The sequence below is a fragment of the Capra hircus genome, chromosome 13, assembly GCF_001704415.2.
Source record: "Capra hircus breed San Clemente chromosome 13, ASM170441v1, whole genome shotgun sequence".
NCBI classification, from domain to species: Eukaryota; Metazoa; Chordata; class Mammalia; order Artiodactyla; family Bovidae; genus Capra; species Capra hircus.
Window position 1 is genome coordinate 74190806 of NC_030820.1, and position 15952 is coordinate 74206757.

General features: G+C 56.0%; 1 protein-coding gene across 4 annotated transcripts; it reads left to right on the forward strand.

Annotated features, from left to right (window-relative positions):
• On the forward strand, nt 4602–15866 carry PCIF1 (PDX1 C-terminal inhibiting factor 1). 4 transcript variants are annotated; one of them, XM_018057949.1, is made up of 17 exons: nt 4602–4728; nt 6468–6644; nt 7993–8135; nt 8226–8350; nt 9487–9624; nt 9766–9896; nt 10019–10173; nt 10846–10993; nt 11088–11171; nt 11431–11530; nt 12589–12751; nt 13585–13757; nt 13874–13960; nt 14039–14223; nt 14903–14996; nt 15096–15271; nt 15357–15866. In XM_018057949.1, the coding sequence occupies exons 3-17, from the start codon at nt 8012–8014 to the stop codon at nt 15580–15582; spliced, it is 2109 nt and encodes a 702-aa protein (XP_017913438.1). In that variant the 5' UTR covers nt 4602–4728; nt 6468–6644; nt 7993–8011; the 3' UTR covers nt 15583–15866. The 4 variants fall into 4 exon arrangements, with proteins under 4 accessions (XP_017913438.1, XP_017913435.1, XP_017913437.1 ...); XM_018057948.1 differs by adding an exon at nt 5884–5944 and having other exon boundaries at nt 4640–4728; nt 13874–14223; XM_018057947.1 differs by lacking the exon at nt 4602–4728 and adding exons at nt 5298–5352; nt 5884–5944 and having other exon boundaries at nt 13874–14223.

A 15952-nucleotide genomic window follows, 5' to 3' on the forward strand; every position in this document is an offset into this window, starting at 1 on the left:
CAAAGGGCGCTGCCTTGGTCTTCCCACCACAGAAACCAGAGCCTGGAATAGAGATGGGGACACCTGAAAAAGTCACCAAGACTTTAACCCGGTGTGGTCTGTCTGCGGTCAGCAAATATTCAGAGGCTTGGGCACAGTGCTAGGCCTGGGGACTGTAGGAGTGACAAGCCCTGACCCTGCCCTTCAGCAGTCCACAGCCTCGTGTTTGAAGAAAATGAACAAACCCTGAGCACAGGCTGTTAGGGGAATACAGAAGAAGCGGCCTTCTGTATCCTAGGTGCCTAGGTGCCTAGGACCTAGGCACCTAGTCTAGTCTAGGTGCAAGCAAATTCAGGGGAGACTGCCCGGTGGAGGTGCCATCTCAGTTAAGATGAAGGTTGAATTAGGCAAAGAAGGGAGGAAAAGTGACAGTAAACAGCATATGCAAAGGCCCAGGGTCAAGAGAGAACTTGGCACATTTAAGTACATCACGGAGATCACTGGGACCAAATGAAGGACAGCTGGTTTGAAGGTCCAGGTTGTGAATAACATGAATGTATGTGAAATGCTTGGCATAGCCCCTAGCACATGCTCTGCCATAGTAGCTCTCATTTCTATCATCTTGGAAGCCAAGGTAGGGGTTTGAGAATTTATTGTGCAGTCAATGGGGAGACATTCCAGGGTTTTAAGGCCAGGGTGACTTGGTCAGACTTGCCATATGACCAAGCTTAAATAGATTCCTGAGACTGGTGGATTATGTACTACCAGAAGGACAGATGGATGATCAGACTAGTTTGGGAACTGATTTCCAAACCAATAGTAACTGAGGAAAGAGGTACAGGGTTGGGGAGCTTCAAATATACTCCAAGTGGAAGAGAAAAATATACAGTGGAAGACAGGTACAGCAATGAAAATTAACTATAGCTACACACAACTACTTAGACGGGTCTTGCAAGTGCAGTGTTGAACAAAAGAAAGAAACACATATATAATTCCATTTACATAAAGTTCAAAGAACAGGTGAAATGAAAGGATACCCTTTAGGGGTGTGTGCTCAGGTGGTAAAACTATAGAAGCGAGGACGTGAATATCGCAAAAGTAGTTGCAACAGTGATTATCCTGTGCTTTGCAATAACTTGACCTGAGTGATATTTACCAGATTCACTCAGTGACAAATCGTTTCTCTTTCTGTTTTGCCACATAGTCCTCTGCAAGATTTTCCCAGGTGGTGGTGCAGTGGTAAAGAATGTGCCTGTCAACGCAGGAGATGAAAGAGACGACGGTTCAGGTTTGAAGGTCCAAGTTGTGGCTAACATGAATGTATGTAATGTGCTTGTTGCAGCCCTTAGAAAATGCTCAATACACTAGAAAAAAGGTTTTAAACTGTTAACAAGAAAAAAGGCTTTAAAATTCGTTAGGTAGTAGAAATGAGGATGGAGAGAAGGGATGAGGATATATTGGGAGGAACAAGTCTGGGGAGGCAAAAAAGGTGAAGAGCAGTGTTTAACACTCTTGAGTTAGTGAACCCTGAAAGATACTGAAGTGGAAATGTACAGGACCACTGTGTGAGCTCAGATAAGCCACTTGTCCCAAGTCCCAATTTCCTTCTCTACGAGAGAGAGAGAAACAGTATGATTTTAAGGAATCAGCCTTAAAAAGTTTTGGGGTTGAGAACCCTGAACTTAAAATCCCAGTTCTCTCATTTCATGGCTTTGAACCTAGACAGTCACTTCACCTCCTGCTCCCACCCCTAGCCCCAGCTTCCGTTTCCTCAGGTGTAGATTTGACATAACCATTTCCACTCTCAGGGTTCTTGCAGAGGTGCGCGCGTGTGCTCAGTCCTGTCCGATGGCAACCCCATGGACTGGAGCCCGCCATGCTTCTCTATCCATGGGATTCTCCACGCAGGAGTACTGGAGTGTGGAGTCATTTCCTACCCCAGATCTTCCTGACCCAGCGGTTGAATCCTCCTCTCCTGCATCTCCTGCACTGACAGGCAGATTCTTAACCACTGCACCACCTGGGAGAATCTTGCAGAGGACTACATGGTAAAAGAAGATAGGCACTTGGGTTATTTGGTGCTTTGATAATCAATTAAGAGACTCCAAACAAGGATTGAAAAATTACATTGAATACACGAAAGGACGAGCAGGTAACCATCAGTATATGATTTTTACACTCCAGTGTTAATAAGAACTAGCTAGTGAGCTTGTCACTGAGCGCCGAAGAATTCATGCTTTTGAACTGTGGTGTTGGAGAAGACTCTTGAGAGCTCCTTGGACTGCAAGGAGATCCAACCAGTCCATTCTGAAGATCAGCCCTGGGATTTCTTTCTTTCTTTTTTTTTAGCCCTGGGATTTCTTTGGAAGGAATGATGCAAAAGCTGAAACTCCAGTACTTTGGCCACCTCATGCGAAGAGTTGACTCATTGGAAAAGACTCTGATGCTGGGAGGGATTGGGGGCAGGAGGAGAAGGGGATGACCGAGGATGAGATGGCTGGATGGCATCACGGACTCGATGGACGTGAGTCTGAGTGAACTCTAGGAGTTGGTGATGGACAGGGAGGCCTGGCGTGCTGCGATTCATGGGGTCGCAAAGAGTTGGACACGACTGAGCAACTGAACTGAACTGAGTGAACTTGTAACACCAGGCATTCTATAAGTCTAGAACAACCATATAATTTACTGTCCATACCAGGGCCCTTTTGAGAAAGCAAGCCATATTAATAACTATACCATGATAACAGACATAAATCAAGACTGTCCCAGACAAAGCAGGGTATGTGGTTCCCTTGTGTCTGTCTGAGATGAAGCCCTTGCCTGTCAAGCCTCCCAAGTGAACGTCAGGCACTGTGAGGGCAGATCACTGCACCTACTGTGCCTACAAGGAGCCGGTTTATTTCCAGAGGGCTCAGATTTACTTGGAGCAATCCTCAAACCCCGTGAGGTAATAGCTAACATCTGTTAGTGCCTCCTTGTAGGTCAGCTGGTAAAGAATCCGCCTGCAATGCGGGAGACCTGGGTTCGATTCCTGGGTTGGGAAGAGCCCCTGGAGGAGAGGATGGCAACCCACTCCAGTATTCTTGCCTGCAGAATCCGTAAGGACAGAGGGGCCTGGTGGGCTACTGGTGGGGTCGCAAAGAGTTAGACACGACTGAGCAACTAAACACAGCACAGTTCGTGCCATATGCTGTGCTGAGTACTTTCACAGGCACCATCCGTTAACTTTCATCAAATCTTGATGATGTAGACAGCCTTATTGTCCACTAGAGAAAACTAAAGCTTAGGAGGTTAAGCAACTCCTTCAAGGCCATACATCTAGAATAGAGGAGTTTGAACCCACACTAATGGGAAGCCTAGTTCTTAATTATTCTTTACAGTGCTGTCTCTAGTTTGTTGGCACTCCCAGGTGGCGCTAGTGGTAAAATAAAAACACAAACCTGCCCGTCAGCGCAGAAGTCATAAAAGATGGGGGTTCGATCCCCGGGTCGGGAAGATCCCCTGGAAGAGGGGACAGCAACCACTCCAGTATTCTTGCCTAGAGAATCCCAGGGACAGAGGACCCTGGCGGGCTACAGTCCATGGGGTCGCAGTCATACACGACTTAAGCGACTTAGCACGCTCCAATCCCACCAAGCTGCTGGGACCAGGCACCACCGATACAAGCCATAGCTCAGCTCAGGCTGATGCTCCACGTGGGAAGTGGAAGTCACAGCAGGTGGCAAGCCCATCTTCCTAAACTATGACTGGAAGGTCAGCTTCCAGAGGAGGCCAGAGGGAGGTGGAGCTAGTGTCTTCTGCCCGCCCCTACCAAAGAATCCTGCAGGCAGCCAGCCTTGGGGACCTAGCGATTGCCAGCCTCCTACTGGGCTAACTTTTGTGGCAGGATTGAGTTCTCAGTGAGGTTTTGCACAGCAACTAGCAACCACCGATATCAAGTGTTGGAAAGTCCTCTGATGCATTTAGTCTACAATTTTCCAACTTTGGCAAAAACCATCTTTATTCTAAGTCTCTCAGGGATTATTTGAATTTCTTCTACCAAGTTCTTAGAACTTGTGCAGCCTCATCAGGGGAGAAAGTTCGATGTGCATGCAGCCTGCATACGAGACGTGGTTGGAAAACATCCTGGACTCACGTCCAGAGGACAAGCGACTGCCGCAAAGTGGCCGAGCTGCCCGGGAGCTAGGACCCAGGTCCTCCGAGCATCCAGAATTTACGTCACCAGGACTCCGCCCCCGGGTGGGCGTCTGAGCCGAGTCCCCGCAGGTTTCAAACCCGCCCCGCGCCCCCTGGTGCGCATACTCAGTTCGACCTTGCAGCCGCACCGCCCACCCAAATCCTAGGGGAACCCCCGCCACCACCACCACCCCTTACTCAGGGCGGGTATGCTCGCAGGGGAAACTGAGGCAGGGAGCGTGCTTGTGGGTTCGCTCCTCAGTCCACACCCCAGGGCCTGCAAAGCTGCCTCCGCCCCTTAGACCCGTCTGGAGCAGCAGGGAAGGACGAGGAAGAAAGGGAGGGGGCCCAAAGCAAGCGGGGTCTAAGGAGCCGGCCGGTCCTGCCACACTCAAGATGGCGGCGCGGCAGCGGCAGAGTCCCTCAGAGGCGGTACCAGCGCATGCGCAGCGCGGAGTCCCGGCCCGGGACACAAGATGGCGGCAGCGGCGTTGGGGAGGGCGAGGCGGAGGCGGCAAAACGGGCGGTCGAGCAGAACGTGTAACCGCGTCCCCTCGAGTCCGCTGCGGGCAGGTAAGAGCCCCAGGAAGCCATGGTCCCGCCGCGAGCCGCGCCAGGGTCTGGGGTTCCGAAGCCAGGCGGCGGTGGCCCCTCCGGCGCTTTCCGCTCCGGGCTACCGCTTGTCCTGTCTCTGCCGCCGCCGCCATCTTAGGCCCGCGGGTGGGCGGCCGAGCCGGTGGCCTGGATGAGCGAGTTGGGTCCGGAGAGCGCGGGTGGAGCGGCCTCTAGGGCCCCTCCGCTGCTGCCGCCGCCACCGCCTTTGTGTCGGGCTCCGACTCTGAGTCGCCTCAGCCCGGGGGCGGGAGCGCGCGGCGGGGCGGGGGGCGGAGCCCAGGAGATGGGCCGGCGCGCGCGCGCCAAACAGCCCGCCCCCGCTGGAGGGTAAGGGGGTAGTGCGCGCGCGCTGGGAGTCGGCCCACCCCCTCCTTCGCGCGCCTCCCGCGCCTGCGCACTTCGGGAACCCTTTGACTCCTCCCTACTGGGTCGGAAGATTTTGATTGGTGCGTTGCTGAATGATCCCGCCCCATCCTCCTCCAGTCCTGGAGTCGGAGTCTTTTTTATTTTTTCCTTCTGGTGGGTTCCTCTGGTTGCGCAGATACAGTTTATCCTTAAGCTGCTGAGCACTGTTGAACTGCGGTATGCGTGGGGGTCGGGAAGCCACAGGATAAATAAAAACGTTCTTTTAGTAATAGCAGTTATTTCCTACTGAGAGTGTACAATGTTCTAGGCTCTACGCATTGAGACCGTAGAGGCCGAATGATTCTTGTTAGAAGTCGGAAAATGGCAGAAGCCTGTGGAACCGGGGTCTGTCCAAACCCAGAGCTGGTGTTTTAGCCACCGACCTGCTGTATCCAGATCACCTGGGAAATTAAAAAGCTTTTTAATCATAACAAAATTGGTGAAGATTTGAAGTGGTATAAAGTGAGAAAATTAGTCATCCGGTTTCCCAACCCCACTCTTGGGGGGGGTGTGTGAAAAATACGGATACTTGTGTACCTCCTCTCCCCGTTTCTCTACGATGTGGAGTGACGGACAGGAATCTGAGGGTTTTTTAAACAAGTTCCCTGGTGTTTGTGATGCACAGCTCGTTTCGGAAACACTGCTGCGTCACGGTTCGGCCTCACTAAGCGGTGAGGCCACTAAACTGCCTGTTCCTTCTCTGCATAGTTGACCTACCTGGTGCACCAGTATCACACAGTGTTGCTCGAGGAAAAATATTTCAATAAAGGTGAACACGCTCTGTTGTTTAATGCATTTGCATGTTTTATTGCCTTTAGAATTAAAGACCTGATTCAAAGAAATGTTTTTTCACTCACTATGTAGGTGGCTTGGGGCCGTGCCCACCCCTCATCTGTGATATGTATGTTTGTTTACTTTAGTCTCAGTACTGTGGTTGGCCAGACCAGCTTACAGTTTGTGGCGTCAAGTGTCCAAATGAAAGCACAGGCCCTTTGTTAAATATTTATTAAAAATGTGACAACCGTCAGAGCAGAGCATTGAAGCAGGCTCAGGGCCCTCCTCAGCTCGACCCTGGGGGACTGTGTGGGCTGCACGTCCATCAAGGTGAACCTGTTGGTTGTTGGGAAGCTTTAGAAATGCTGTTTTCATCCCCTGCATCCCCATGTCTCCCGCAGTGTGTCCTGCCCTGTCCTGGGGGCTCCCAACGTGCTCTCTCTTTGCCTCCCGTGCCATTGTCCCTGTTGTACAGCATTTCATAGGTCTGCGACTCTTTTCTTCTCTTTGCTCTGCAGTTGCTGATGCAAGGAATCCCCTGGGCCCCCGTCCACTCCACTGCTGACCAGCCCATCCTCCTGCGCTGTGCTTTCCTGCAGGCACCCCTCCCACTGCCTCTGTGGGACCTGGTGACGTGGGGGTCCATCTGGCCGGAGAAGAAAACCCTCTCATGCTAGCGTTGCAGACCCCAGAGGGTGAGAGAAAGAGGGGCCTTATTCAGCCTTGAGACCTGGGGGTCAGCCCTGAGGCACAGGGCATCCTTTTCCCCAGAGAACCAAGGCAACTTCCCTTGGTCAGTGGTTCCAAGCCTTTTTGTTATCCTGGCCCCCTTTTGTTGTGTGTTCTCTTGCTACCTGCATTTTTATCTGCCAAACCATACAGATGAAGTGACTACTTTGCCTTTTCCAAATTAACAATGATGTCTATGACTGAATGTACAATAAAAACCACCACCCAATGATTGCTATGCTGTTGTCAACATCAGAGCTTCTGATCATCATGAAATAATCAATGCAACCACAGTGAATTGATAAAATCTCAGCAGCAGAGAAAAACCAGTGTTTAACTATGCCTTTGGGGTCTTTTTGTGGGTAAACGTTTGATTTCTTTTGAGTGTTACGACACTGAAACTTTCGGAGCTCAGCGGCCCCCCTAGGAGTCTGACAGCCAGGTTGGGAACCACTTTGGCCATTGAGGCTTGTGCCAGTGTGCTTTGGGTGGAGTAATAGCGAATGCTAATCGGAAGGAGCTGACCCTCCTGTGGGTGTTTAAAGTAAATTTTCACCTGGGGATTATGAAGGACTGAACTCGCTGTTCCTTCCAGCCTGCCTGGTTCTTTTAGCAACAGCTACCTTCCTGCTCTGTAGTTAGGAGGAGGCATCTAATTCGAGGCTTTCCTGCGCTGGGCTGTGTTCCAGTTAGATTTTACTGGGTAGGAAAAGGGAAGAGGAGCAGTTACTGCTGCTGCTTATGGGAACAACTTTCTCAGGCGCAGACCCTGTTTCATCTTGTCTGCCACTCTTGGTGCTTTGTAAACATTGGCAGAATGAATACAGCTCTGCTGGTCCTTGGTACCATGCTGAGCACCAGAGAGCCAAACGACCCACTTCTGAGGCCTGGGAGTTCTGACAGTCTAATGGAGGGGGGCAAACTGAGTTGATGGACCAGATGATTTGAGTGCTACAATCCTAGGGAGGGGCTCTGACCGCCTAGCCTGGGGAAGGGAACCAAGGAAGGGTTCCTGGAGGATGGAGGACCTAGTGGTAAGCCAGGCAGAGACATAGATGGGGAAAGAGTATTCCAGGCCAAAAGAGCATCAGGAGCGCCCCCATTTGACAGTTGAGGGAACAGCAACTTAGGCCTGAGGGCTCCTGTGGCGGCAGGCTGGCCCTCCACTATGGGGCTGGATCGGTTTCACACGTGTAGGTGGTCACTGGGGCCCTTGGTGGATTGTAATTCGGGTGCAGTTGTAGGGAGCGGGGTGGGGGTGATTGACCTCCACGCGCTACTGGCCCTGACACCTTTCAGTCCTCTGTGTGGCAGGTCCGGTGTGGGTGCTGAGATGGCCAATGAGAATCACGGCAGCCCCCGGGAGGAAGCATCCTTGTTGAGTCACTCCCCCAGCACCTCCAGTCAGAGCCAGCCCTGTTCTCCAAAGCCCATCCGCCTGGTGCAGGACCTCCCAGGTACCGGGGAGGGGCCATGGCAGGGCAGTGGGGTCGGCAGGGTGCCCAGGAGCAGCCGTGACCCTGGCTGGGTTCCGTGCTTGTTTGCAGAGGAGCTGGTGCACGCAGGCTGGGAGAAGTGCTGGAGCCGAAGGGAGAACCGTCCCTACTACTTCAACCGATTCACCAACCAGTCCCTGTGGGAGATGCCCGTGCTCGGCCAGCACGACGTGATTGTGAGTGCCAGCCTCGGGATGGGGCCGGCGGGGGGTGGTGTCTCAGCAGCTTCTGGCATCTGGGCCTTCCCCAAATGTACCCTGAGCAGCTGTTAACTCACCTGGCACTGTGTCAGGGCCAGGGGACACAGTGCCCAGCAGGACAGACACACAGTTCTGCCCGCCTGGAAGCTGTCCTCCAGTAGCAGAGACTGTCTGACACAGGAGGATGATTCTGTGAGTGGGTGGTGTTGAACTTGGGTTGCACATTGGGCACTGTGCCTGGGATGCGGTCGTGAGCAAGGTGGATCTGGTCCTGCCCTTGCCTGCTGGGGGTGCCCGGGATTACAGTGTAGCCCCTGCAGGAAGAACAGGGTCATAGCCCAGCAGGGGTGCCGAGCGGGTCTAGGGAAGGGGGGAGTACAGGGAAGGCTCCCTGGAGAACCAGCATGTAAGGTGAGGTTAGCTGAGTGGAAGTGGGAAGCGGTGAGCAGCACTGTCTGGGAGCCCGTGTTGACGTGATGACATGTGGGGTGCAGGCCGTCTGTCTGGGTCCCTGTCACTTGGGGACTTTGTTTTCTGGGCAGTCCAACCCCATTTTGCAGATGAAGACACTGAGGCTCCGAGAGGGGAAGGGACTGGCCCAAGACCTCAAGGCAGTAAGAGGCAGAGCAGGACTTGCATCCTGCCCACCGTCACAGTCATCCTCTCACTGTCACCACAGGAGCTCCAAGTGTTTAAGTTTCCCCTTTATTCCTGTCGTTCTGGTTCTTTCTGGCTGTGCTGTTCAGCGTGCAGGATCTTTAGTTCCCCGACAAGATCAAACCCTCACCCTCAGAAGTGAAAGCATAGAGTTCTAGCCACTGGACCGCCAGGGAATGCCCCCATTCTGGTTCTTATGCCAGGTGTCATTTTAAACTGGTCACATGCATTGAACCCTTAAATCACACTTCCAGAGGCTCAGCAGGGCTCAGCAGGGCCCACCTTAGAAGGCCCTGGCCTGGGGCGCACGGTTGCAGGGGCAGAGCCGTGTTGGTCCTGCACCCCAGCCCCTGTGCTCTTCTCTGAGGAGGAGGAGGGGCGGGGGCGGGACTCGCAGTACTGGGGCTCTTAAGCCACCGGCCCTGGTTGCAGCAATGCTGGTCTCCCTCCACCAGTCGGACCCTTTAGGGCTGAACGCGACCCCCCTGCCCCAAGACTCAAGCTTGGTGGAAACCCCCCTGGCTGAGAACAAGCCCCGAAAGCGGCAGCTCTCGGAAGAGCAGCCCAGTGGCAATGGCGTGAAGAAGCCCAAGGTGAGTGTAGGCAGACTGGGGTGGGCAGGCAGCGGGCAGGGCCCCTGTGCCCTGGGCATCGGCAGTCAGTTGGGAGGTGGGGCTCGCAGTGGTGGAGCCCAGCCAGCTCCCCTGACCTCAGACCTCTGATTCTTGCTCCAGATTGAAATCCCCATGACGCCCACGGGCCCGTCAGTCCCCAGTTCCCCCAGCATCCCAGGAACCCCAACACTGAAGATCTGGGGCACGTCCCCTGAAGATAAACAGCAGGCAGCTCTCCTCCGACCCACAGAGTGAGTCCTTGCTGCTGCCCATCCTGGATGGCTGGCTTGCCCAGGACTGTGTGTGTTGGGGGTGTGCCGAGGGGGGAGCAGGCAGGGCGTCCACCTCCTCATTGCTCTGTCTGTGCCCCCAGGGTGTACTGGGATCTGGACATTCAGACCAACGCGGTCATCAAGCATCGGGGGCCTTCGGAGGTGCTGCCTCCACACCCCGAGGTGGAGCTGCTCCGCTCCCAGCTCATCCTGAAGCTCCGGCAGCACTACCGGGAGCTGTGCCAGCAGCGAGAGGGTACTGCCTCCCGGGCCCACCTGTCTTGTGTGCGCCCACCATGAGCTGGAGCTGGGGCTTGGCCACTGGGGCTTGGGGAGTGGCACTGTGGAGACCGGGGCCTGCGCCTGTGTTCTGGAGGGGTCCCAGCTCCAGTAACTGCTGCTCTGTGACTCTGGGCTTACTGAACAACCTCTCTGCACTCAAGTTTTCTCACCTGTAAGGTAGCGGTGGTAACAGTGCCTACATAAGGGTGCCTACCAAGCATTAGCAACACCCGAACAACAAAAAACAAGTCATTAACACTTGGCAGTGCTTGCTATCTGCCAGGCACTGTTTGCAGCCTTTTTATGTATCTGTTAAAGGGCATAAAAAGCCGAGCTCCTACCCCTCACACAGTCACTCCAGGGAGTAAGTGCTTAGTAAACTGTAGCTTTTATTAATAAATAAGCCTGCTTGAACTTGGCTGAGATATGGAATCCATCCATCCCGTTGTTACCCCTTGTGCCTTTTATGGAACTAGCAGTTCTCAGAATACCCTTCGGGAGATGCTGCCTGGGACCAAGCTCCTGACGTAGTGGGGGCTGTCCCTTGTTTACTGTGGTACCTCTGGTGCCCATGCCGCGCCTCCGGTACTGCCCCGTGGAGCCGGCTGACTGAATCCGGACTTTGATCTGCTGTCCTGTCCCACAGGCATTGAGCCCCCCCGGGAATCCTTCAACCGCTGGATGCTGGAGCGCAAGGTCGTGGACAAAGGCTCTGACCCCCTGTTGCCAAGCAACTGTGAACCGGTGGTGTCACCTTCCATGTTCCGCGAAATCATGAACGACATTCCCATCAGGTACGGCCCCCAGCCAGGCCCACCGGCCCCAGCCTCTTGGTGTGTGTGCCCAGGCCAGGGTAGGCAGGCTCGCTCTCCCTGCTCTCTGACCCAGGTTGTCCCGAATCAAGTTCCGGGAGGAAGCCAAGCGTCTGCTCTTCAAGTACGCAGAGGCGGCCAGGCGGCTCATCGAGTCCAGGTTTGTTTGGCTCTTGTCTCCTGACCCAGTGTGACCGGGCTCCGGCCAGCGTGAGGGGAGGGCCTGGGCCTTCTGGCCACCTCCGGGGCCCGGTCATGACGCTTGGTGGCCAGAGTGGGGCCTGCTCCCTCAGACAGCAAGGGTTGCACTGTCAGCCTGGGTGTGGATGCCCAAATGCAAGTGGCAGTGGAATGGGGGGAGGAAGGAGGGGCCAGCAGGTGCTAACAGCGGCCCCTTTTTATGCGCCCCCAACTGGCAGGAGTGCGTCTCCTGACAGCAGGAAGGTGGTCAAGTGGAACGTGGAGGATACCTTCAGCTGGCTGCGGAAGGACCACTCTGCCTCCAAGGAGGACTACATGGTGAGCAGCCTTGGGTGGAAGGCCACTGCTTCCAAGAAGCCCGCTCTGCCTGCCGAGGCCAGGCGGGCCCCCACGGCAGCCGCCTCCTGTGCATTTGGCCGACCTTTGACACTCATCAGGCCCCCAACTCATGTCTGTGGAGCTGTTTCTCTGAGCTCCTGGCTTTCTCCCAAAGAACACTTCTGTTACAGTTCTTACTGGAATCCTGTGCTTGGCCACACACCATAAGTAGGGGCCTTTTCAACTTAATGAATATTCAGTACCTCCCTTTAGATTTTTGGAAAACAGATGGACAGACTGCCTTTGCTTGGTGTGTGTGGCCCTACTGCAGTTCAGAGCTACCACCAGATTTAACCGCCCACTTTAACGAGTCCAAAACAATTTTGTTTTCTGGCCCAAACCCATCACTCTTCAACTCTCCACCAGCACTAGCAATGGGCTTTCTTTTCAGGACCATTTTTCACAAGAGACAAGGTTTCGCACTTCACGATAGTAACTGTGTACTTGACACGTAGAGAGTGATAAAGGTAGGTGACCTCACTAGCAAGAGTGACTCGTTTTCACCCATCACTTTGACATGTGCAATTCAGCATAATTACAAAGGCCTACAGTTAACCTTACAAATCGCTGAAGGCTCAAATCCAAATCTGCAGTGCCCAGAGAGCCCCTGTGTTACAACAGCCATTCTCCCCATAAACTGCAGATGCCTTGTAAGCAGGTATTATGCCTGGTTTGTCTGTGTCCCCAGCAAGTATCAAGAGATTTGCCCTAGTGTAACCCCAGCAGTAAGTGCTGGCTTTTATTAGATATGTAACTGTATTCCAAGGGCGTGGCAAATCCTTAGTGGGAATGACTGCATTTAATATTCAGACTGCCTCGTTAGGTAAGTATTTTGTGTTCCCTTAACTGTTGAGGAATGAGATTCAGTGATGCCAAGGGATTTGTCCAAGTGACACAGCCAGTAAGTAGCAGAGCCTGTTTCAGGACGAGGACAGCTGGGATCTGACAGCCCTCCTGCGCCAGCCCTCAGAGCCTGATGAGGAGTCTCTCTCCCCCAGGACCGCCTGGAACACCTGCGGAGGCAGTGTGGCCCCCACGTCTCGGCCGCAGCCAAGGACTCCGTGGAAGGCATCTGCAGCAAGGTCTACCACATCTCCCTGGAGTACGCCAGACGGATCCGAGAGAAGCACCTTGCCATCCTCAAGGAAAACAACATCCCAGGTAGGGCACCAGGTGGTACAGAAGGGACAAGTAAGGCTGAGTTTCAAGGCCACGGACTGGTTCGGGGAGGCCCGTTTCTCCCAGCAGTGGGACCTGCTGTGACCTTTGGCTCTGGGGTTTCCACGCCCTCTGGGAAACAGAAGTGGTGAGAAAGGGAGGGCTGGAGGTGCGAGAGAGACAGGGAGAGGTAGGCGCCCTGCCTTCACATCCGTCCTCTGTAAGCCCCACTGAGGGGTGATAGCTAGCCACAGGAGCATGTGAAAATTTGGGGACCTCCAAGTGCTGGGCCCCAGAAGAGCCCCACGCAGTCTCGTGACTGTTACAGGCAGGCAGTGTAGTTCTCATACTTCTCCATGGCAGCAAACGCCAGCTTGCCCACCACGCCCCAGGGCATGGTGGCCTGAGTGGGTTCAGAGCGTGTTGATGTGGACCCCCGCTTCTCGCTCCTGCCGGTTGCCTAGCTGTCTCCTCAGTTACTGAACCATTTGAGCTGCTGTTGGGCTTCCCTTGTGGCTCAGCTGGTAAAGAATCCGCTGCAGTGTGGGAGACCTGGGTTCAGTCCCTGGGTTGGGAAGATCCTCTGGAGAAGGGAAAGGCGCCCCACTCCAGTATTGTGGCCTGGATAGTTACATGGACTGTAGAGTCCATGGGTCGCAAAGAGTCGGGCACGACAGAGCGACTTCCACGTCACATCACTTCCCTGAGCTGCAGTTCACTCCTCCCTGGGATGGGACTTACCTCTCCGGGTCACTGGGACGCTCATGGGAAGTGCCTGGCCCTGGGTGGGCCCAGGGCTGTCAGGGTGACGGCCCTCCCCGCGCTTCTGCCTGCAGAGGAGGTGGAGGCGCCCGAGGTGGAGCCCCGCCTGGTGTACTGCTACCCAGTGCGGCTGGCCGTGCCCGCGCCCCCCGTGCCCAGCGTGGAGATGCACGTGGAGAACAGCGTGGTCTGCGTCCGCTACAAGGGCGAGATGGTCAAGGTCAGCCGCAACTACTTCAGCAAGCTGGTAAGAGCCACGGTGGGAGGCGGCCCCAGGAGGGAGCACGGGCCAGCCCTCGGCTGGAGTCTGCTGCGGGGCGGTGGGCGGGCTGCCGTTGAAGCCCACTGCTTTCTGCCCCACAGTGGCTCCTTTACCGCTACAGCTGCATCGACGACTCCGCCTTCGAGAGGTTCCTGCCCCGGGTCTGGTGTCTGCTCCGCCGGTACCAGGTACTGGCCGGGGCGGCTGGGGGCGGGCTGACCCGGAGGGCGGGGAGGCCGCCCGAGGCTGAGCCAGCCGCTCCGCAGATGATGTTCGGCGTGGGTCTCTACGAGGGCACAGGCCTGCAGGGCTCGCTGCCGGTGCACGTCTTCGAGGCACTGCACCGACTCTTTGGAGTCAGCTTCGAGTGCTTCGCCTCGCCCCTCAACTGCTACTTCCGTCAGTACTGCTCCGCCTTTCCCGACACAGATGGCTACTTCGGCTCCCGCGGGTGAGCGCCCCATGCTGCTGGGCCTCCTGCCTGGGTAGCGTCCTCCAGAGCACCCAGCCCACCGGGGTCAGCTGCTTCCTGATGCTGGGGGGCTTCAGGCCTGGGCGGTTACAGAGCCCACCTGGGTCAGCTGCTTCCCAATGCTGGGGGGCTTCGGGCCTGGGCGGTTACAGAGCCCACCTGGGTCAGCTGCTTCCCGATGCTGGGGGGCTTCAGGCCTAGCCAGTTTCGGGTGGAGTCCCTGCCTCCCCCGTCATGAGCCCTGTGGCCGTGGACGCGCTGCTGCAGGTCTGGGAATCTATGCCAGCCCCGACCCAGCCAGTGGTGCTCAGTAAACTATCCTGGGTCGGGAGGCAGAGCACCAGGTCCCACAGTGAGCGGATGGGTGGGCACGGAGGCAGCCAGGCCAGCGGGAGGGCAGCCTGGTCACCACTGGGTTTGGGCCCCACCTCCTCCCCTAACCAGCTCCGTGGACTTGGCCCCCAAGCCTGAGCCTCTCTGTCCTCAGCCGTTCAACCTAGTGGGTCACCTCTTGTCCCAGGACAAACCAACGGTGGCCCTTGGCCCCTGGCCTGACCAGAGCCCTTTCTCCAAAGGGCTGCCTCTGGTGGGGGTGGCACCTGTTCTTGGTGGAGGGGCTGGGTCCTGGTGGGACCTACACGCTCACCTCTTCCCCCAGGCCCTGCCTAGACTTCTCCCCGCTGAGCGGTTCCTTTGAAGCCAACCCTCCCTTCTGTGAGGAGCTCATGGACGCCATGGTCTCTCACTTCGAGGTGGGTGTGTGATTGGGTGTGGGAGCTTGGCTGGCAAGCCAGAGGGCCAGTGGCCTGGAGTGCAAGCCGCTGATACCCTCCCTGGGACCCTTCGCACAGAAACTGCTTGAGAGCTCGCCAGAGCCCCTGTCCTTCATCGTGTTCATCCCTGAGTGGCGGGAGCCCCCAACCCCAGCGCTCACCCGCATGGAGCAGAGCCGCTTCAAGCGCCACCAGCTGGTTCTGCCTGCCTTCGAGCACGAGTACCGCAGCGGCTCCCAGCACGTCTGCAAGAAGTGGGTGCTGGGGGGCCAGGGCAGGGGGGGCCGGGCTGGGCTCACCCAGCCAGGCCCTGCCTTGAGCCACCGCTTTTGCCCACAGGGAGGAAATGCACTACAAGGCTGTCCACAACACGGCCGTGCTCTTCCTGCAGAACGAGCCCGGCTTCGCCAAGTGGGGGCCCACGCCCGAGCGGCTGCAGGAGCTGAGCGCCGCCTGCCGGCAGTCGGGCCGCAGCCATAGCTCCAGCGGCTCCGCGTCCTCAGAGGCCAAGGATCGGGACTCAGGCCGGGAGCAGGGCCCCAGCCGAGAGCCGCACTCCACTTAACACAGCCTGCGGGGAGGAGGAGCTCCTGGGTGCTGCTGTGGACTGCTAGGGCTCTGGGGGCAGAGTGGATCCCAGGACCCGCCTCCTGGGGCGGCCACCGATGACATAGGAAGACGTGGCTCTGCCAGGGTGCCCCCTCCCTGCCCACGTCCCCCCAACTCCCTGACTCACGCTCACTCCAGGCCCCCTGTAAATAGGCCCCATCCTGCCCACCCTTCCTTCCCTCACCCCATCCTGTTGCCACCTTGTTTCATTTGTAAAAGGAAATACAGAAACCCCCCCAAGAACGTGTGAGGGTCTTGAGGGCAGAGCAGGCTAAGGAAGTCGGAGCCGCTCGCAGGACCGCAGCCCTCCACTGCACACCCAGGCG